Raw genomic sequence first — 6929 nt, 5'->3', positions numbered from 1 at the left:
ATTATATTTTTTATAATAATAAATTTTAACAATTAAACAAATAATTAGAATTTAACTTAAATAATTTATTGAAAATTAAAAGTGAAAAAATAACACATTACATCAATAACAATCACACCACGTATATAAATCAATAACTCCCAGTAAAAACAGTAAAAATGCTAAAATTACACTGTCACTATCGCTCTGGTAAATATTTTGCATTTATTTCGAAACAAAATGAAACACATTTAAACTACAAATTGAAACTACAAAATAACGAAACTGCGTACGGTGCCGACAAGGTAGGGTATGCATGCAAAGAAAAAATGACGATAGTGCAAACGGGCATCATTTAAATCTATGAATATCTAAGTGTGCTTGTAGCATCGAAATGTGACGAGTATGTACGTATGCATGAGCGGGAGAACCTCTTTAATTAGCCGTGTTTATCGAATTCTATTTTAGAAGTCACACTTTTTTCTCTAGCGCAAACCTACTTATGGTCCTGTGTCCTGGCCAAGATACATATAGTGACTTGTTACAAGACTGACACAAGACCGGCAGGACCAAAATCTGTATATTACCAGATAGATTATTATGTCGTGGCGTACTGTTTCTTTACTCTTTCTACGTTTTTTTTTTAGTTCTCTCGGTGTGTATACTGATTGTGAGATTCCTAGACTGCAACCTCGAGAGTCATCGCGAGAATTGGCTACCTGTGCCCGTGCTACACCTTACGCGGAATCCTGTATAATAACCAAGAAGATCTACAGCCGTCCACCAGAAACATGCAGTAACTATACAGCTCACGTTATTTGTCAGATAATTACAAAGAACCCCGTCCTGCAACCAAATGTCACTTGTGATCGCGAACAGTATACAGGACCCGTTGAACTGGGTCTGTACGAGGATAACGCCGGTAAGGTTGTGTACTCTATGTTCGATAACGTGTTACAGCTTCAGCGGCGAATAGAAAAGGTAATAGCACCTTCAAACGAAGAGAATCACTACGGATTCTGCTTTATTAAATTTAAGAGAACTGCGAACGAAACTATCAACCAGCTGCTTTTGTTACCACCGCAACTGCAGAGTCTACCACACGTTTCCATCGCGACCAAATCCTCTGAGAATCAGCGTTTCAATGTTGCCGTGATCATGAGGTTGGGACGCGTGTTCTTCCCATTAGCTTGATACACCTCATAGTCGAGTATTTTCACTTGGCCTTCAGAACGCAGTTCCTGAAGAGTTCGCACTGTTCGTGGCAATGAGCGAAAAAAGTGTGATCTTGATAATGCGTCCGCCATAGTGTACCGAATCCTTAGTTGGTGATTTTTCGAACAGTGCCTGCTGAGAACAAGCTATCATCCTCAACGTACAGTATACGATGCCCAAGCTTGTGATACAACATTGTCCACATCATGTGCGGGATATTGGCCGCAATGAGAGCTTCTTGGTAGCTCATCACATGCGTCATTTCGTAGTCCAAAAGGTCTCGACCGTTCAAGCAGACTGGTCGGAGGTTGAACGGCTTTGCGCCAGCGACTTGCATGATCTCGCATATAGCCATAGTGAACGTAGCGGCATCGATGTGTACAGACCTCAGTCTCTCTGCAAAGGTCGCGTTTCGTAGGCTCATGGTTTGTAGGTCTTGGATAATTCCCCAGCCACCGTGCCTACACATACTAACGTGGCTCACGAACCTTCCAACGTGCGGGTCAAGACAGCCGACTCCTTCATGACTCGCTACCTACGGGTTGCTGCGAGGCAGCCGAGAACTCTTACGATTCTCATCTCTGATCACGGCCTCCACTACGGCAAGTACAACTCATACGAGGCGACGGTGGAGCAGTACAACCCGTTTCTGTTCCTTGTCGTGCCTGAACATGTGCAACGCATACTCGGGCCAGCGATGCTAGAGGCTCTGGAGACGAACCAGCATCGACTTGTCTCACACAGGGATCTCCATTACCTGCTGACGGCTCTGCCTGCCATTATGACGGACGGAAAAGTAAACAGCGATGAACTGGGCCTGCTAAGTCCAGTCCCGCTCAACAGGAGCTGTGAGGATTTACCACTAGCACAGGGTGCCACGTGTATCTGTGAAGGTGCGGAACAACCCATGGTGAACGACAGCGGCCATCAGATTTTTGCAGGTGATGATGTTCGTGGATATTTCTTCAGTTTTACGTGAGTAGTTTATGTGTATAGATGCATGTTTCACTTCAACGACAGGCGCCGCTAGCATTGACCAGGCCATTGAACGTTATGCCATTACGCTATCCAATATATAAATGAGTATAAATCGATTGTTTGATGTGTCAGAGATGTACACAAGAGCATACTCAATACGCTCTTGTTATAATCGATATACACATAATTTATTATCAATGGTTATATTGTATTCAGCAAACGGTGGCGACAGGATATGCGACGCTTGGCACGTCGCACCATAGGCCATTATTGAATTGACAAGCGGTGACAAACGGTGACCGCGTCTTGATGCGACGCTTTTAGCGTTTGGGACAATAGCGGTGACAAGCGGTGACAAATAGTGACGGCCTCTTGAGCGTTGTGACAATAGCGGTGACAAGTTGGACGGCCAGGTGACGCGACGCGTATCGAAATCAACAGGTACTGAGAATAGGTGACGCGACGCGCTGTGACGTGGAACGGGCGCGACAGCATCGCTTGCTATTTCACGCCAAAAATCTAGTTTGAATTTTCTGCCAAATCGGTTAATCCGGTTTCGCCTGGGCAGTATATAAGCTAGCTCCACACAAACGTCACCATTCTTCGTTACACGCCGCTGTCGATTCTTGATCTCAATAATTGATCACAATGATTGTCGATTTTTGAGTCACGATTGCCGATACCATTTGGTCTATACCACGTCATCTTTACTATTTGCTAACTCTACACTACAAGATCCTGCACGGACCTCATCATTGAAAATTATAAGTACAATAATTGGTGGAGGATGCAACGATCTGCATTCGCTACGCTATAATCCCCCGGAACCAGAAGAAGAGGAACAAGAAGAAGAAGATTCCGCATTTGCTACGTACGCTACGCTGATCCCCCAAATGATGAAGAAGGCGAGACAGAGAAGAAAAGCGAGGGAGGAAGAAGAGGGAGAGGCAATCATCTCCGGACCCGACGCTCTCGAACCCGATTTTTGCACCAGGGAGAAATACAATACAGGGAGGGACAAAGCGGCAGCCATGTTGTCATGCCCTCCAAGCTCGACAGCCTCCAGATCCCGCGCAGAGCAAGGTCGAAGAGCAGAAGAAGAAGAAGACTAACACGGCGACGATACCTAGGGTAAGCTACATCCTAATTACTGTATACATAGCCAAGATCGAGTTCGAAGATAATTTATTTAGCAGTAAAATAGCTCGAGCATTGCCGAGCAGCGCGCATTTTTCGTAGTTGGTAGCGTGGTATTCGAATTTCATTGTACGGCGTGACGGTGACTCAAACCGTCAGAAAGAGAGATGTATGATATAGTAAGCCTATGCGATGAAAAAGGCGAGACGCCAAGCCGATTTCTAAAGTATTACCTCGAATGTTGCAATTTAGGGAAGCCGCATTCGGCGTGTTATTAACCCTGCAAATAGAGGCATACTACGGTATAAACTTACCATAGTGCGTAATGAAGATATTTAATTAAAGGTGACGAACGAGCTAAAACAGCTCTGCCCGGGAATGGGTGCATCCGATTTCGTCCCGCGTCATGTCATTTTTGAGTCACGATTGCCGATACCATTTGGTCTATACCACGAAATATAGCGAAACCACGAATTCCAATTTTTAATAAACAAAGATTGGCTATGGATCTGTGTTTACGATATAGCTTAGCCGGTGCTATCTGCATTTTATGTTCGTCGTTTAGTTGTTTTTTGTGTTTTTTTATTATTAACCGATTTACTAACGTGTTTTACGCGATAAGATGGTATCCTTGTCTAGCCCACTTTCCGAGCGAATGTGATACGAAAATGAGCGCTCATTTTCACTAGACAGCTGCAGCAATATCTCTCTCAACTTGTATCAAAACCGGACTTTCCATTCCACTACCCCTAGGTTTGTCCATCACCATCAAGCGTATAAACGCGATCGGTATCTTGAAAACCGCTTCACATGCGAGCACGGTATATATATATACGCTTGTTCAGCACATCATGGGACTGTTTGTTTTGTATCACTGTTCCTTGATTCACGGTATAAACAATTTATGTACCCAGTTTATTCTATATTTATGTAGCGGTATTTTTGGAACGTAGTTATGATATATCGTTTTTAATTGGAAATACGTTTTCATGAGGACATGAACTTTTCAAGAAGGGTCAATGGAATTATTGTATTCAACAAGCGATGACGAAGAGCACTGAGAATGAGGCGACGCTTGGCAGTCGCACCTGGCCCGTGGGGGCGCGCCCGGGTTCTGTCCGACAGGCGATGGCTGTACGATGTGTCGCTTGCACTGATCTCTACTTTACTAATATAATATAGTTAGTATAGTAGAGATCAGTGGTCGCTTGTCGTTGAGAGGATAACAGGGCGCATCGTGTCTTGGCGCGTGGAAGTAGTTGACGCAACGCGCCGCACCTACGAGCGGGCATCGCTTGCTGCTCCCCGCCAGGGTCTGGTTTTGCCAAGGTAGTTCTGCTAAATTCGGTTTGGCGCGGCATATCTAAACGGCAATTGACAAGCAGAGAGACATGAGATTTTAGAGAGGGGAGACGATGTAGAGGAGATAGACGATAGACATTATACGATGTAGAGGAGATAGACGATAGACATATACGATGTAGAGGAGATAGACTATAGACATATACGATGTAGAGGAGATAGACGATAGACATATACGATGTAGAGGAGATAGACGATAGACATATACGATGTAGAGGAGATAGACGATAGACATATACGATGTAGAGGAGATAAACTATAGACATATCTCCTCTACATCGTATATGTGACGATAGACATATACGATGTAGAGGAGATAGACTATAGACATATACGATGTAGAAGAGATAGACGATAGACATATACGATGTAGAGGAGATAGACGATAGACATATACGATGTAGAGGAGATAGACGATAAACATATACGATGTAGAGAAGATAGACGATAGACATATACGATGTAGAGGAGATAGACGATAGACATATACGACGTAGAGAAGATAGACGATAGGCATATATGATGTAGAGGAGATAGACGATAGACATATATGATGTAGAGGAGATAGACGATAGGCATATACGATGTAGAGGGGATAGACGATAGACATATACGATGTAGAGAGCCAGAGAGGAGTAGAACAAGAAAAAACTAACGCGGCGACGATACCCACTCATTATTAAAAATCACAGTACAATAGTTAAGTTCAAAATTAAAGACGCACGACGATCGTAACTACCTGAATGACACAAAGTATCACCTTATGTGCTCTGCATTTTGTTACAGAATATAATACCCTGAGTAGTATTCCATTCAATGTTCCTGAAAAATATTTTTTGTTTAGAAATAGCACTCGGAAACTAGTCTTTAATTCTCTATTTTTATTATCCATATCGAAACGGACTCCGGCTGATTTCAAATGAGGACCTATGTATATAATGACTGTATAATGCTAGTTAGCTAAACAATTAACATTGTGTATAGCTGTAATACTATGAGCTAATGGTTTCAGGTACTGCTTAAAATTATTATTATATGATGACAGGGTTCGAGTTCTATTGTCGAGTTATAGCTTAAGGTAGTCATATGTCATTTCGCGATAAAATTATTTCTTTTCATGCCCGATTACTAAAACAACTCTATTGGCGATTTAAAAAAAATAATTTCAACTTTTTTTCATAACAGAATTTGCTATTGGAGAATTCAACAACAGACTCTCCAGGCAATACACAACTCGTTTTCCTCAAGCTTCGTCAGGATTCGGTCGCTGCGAACGACTTGTTCCACATCAGTTCCACACCGTCATTACAGCGAAAGCACAAGTGCGTGCAAATGTCATTGAACGAACCATGTCATTGACATTTCATTACTTCCTCGCAGACGTACGCTCCTGATACCAGCTGTCAATGCTAATGCGCACAGACCAGCAGAAAAACAGGTCTGCTACCATTATAAATAATTCAACGTAGATGACGGGTATGGGGGTGGGAAGAAGCTTATAATTACATAGTCCAACGCTCATCAGACGCGCAAACTTTTGTGTTTACCCTGAGCAGCTCATGCGCCCCCCCCCCCAATGTGTCAGGCTACATAAAACTGTAAGAAACGCTATTACTCATATTATCGTTCTTGTTTCAGGATGGCACCCTCAAGATACGCATGATAATACTTGCCAGTGTTACGGGTGCAGGAATTAAGAATTCTCCGTTACAAGAATTCTCAGTTACCATTGGCTATAGTCCACACAGGTCCGCAGCTATAAGACTAGAAGCGTTGCAGCGCATCAATATATACGCGGACTTCCTTAACTGCGCCATCACAGATGGTGTCGACCAAGAGCTGTGTGCCTGTAATCTCAAACGGCCATTCCCAGACTTCACAGCCATTAAATTAATTAGTCAAGGAAAATACGTGAATGTCTTTGGCAAACCATCTCAAATTCGCACAGAAATCATACGGGAGTCAAGAGACAAATTCGGGAAATCTGGGCGTGTTGAAATAGCGATCATCAAACGTAACGTCGGCCATGCAAGGGTTGTGTACGAGGTAGCTAATCCATCCGAAAAGACTATTTCATTTTACTTCAGCTTAACTGCAACAAACTGCGACGTATCTGCAAATGAAACTCAGCAAGTTACATTACGCCCAAGAGACATGAGATTTTTATCAATAGTCGTACCATGGACCATATTAATGACGTGCATTGACGCCAGCTATGAGGTTATCACTGTTTAGATTGTACCATGCCGACATCAGTC

General features: G+C 43.0%; 1 protein-coding gene across 1 annotated transcript; it reads left to right on the top strand.

Annotated features, from left to right (window-relative positions):
* Positions 1-1717: 1717 nt before the first annotated feature.
* On the top strand, positions 1718-6717 carry LOC106819162 (the record flags this gene model as incomplete). Its single annotated transcript, XM_014823815.1, has 3 exons — positions 1718-2135; positions 5857-5993; positions 6310-6717. Coding segments are annotated over exons 1-3 (963 nt in total), but the record flags the coding sequence as incomplete, so codon positions are not given.
* Positions 6718-6929: the final 212 nt, after the last annotated feature.

Source organism: Priapulus caudatus, unplaced genomic scaffold (genome assembly GCF_000485595.1).
Source record: "Priapulus caudatus unplaced genomic scaffold, Priapulus_caudatus-5.0.1 Scaffold2914, whole genome shotgun sequence".
NCBI lineage: Eukaryota > Metazoa > Priapulida > Priapulimorpha > Priapulimorphida > Priapulidae > Priapulus > Priapulus caudatus.
This window is presented reverse-complemented; position numbering and strand designations above follow the sequence as displayed.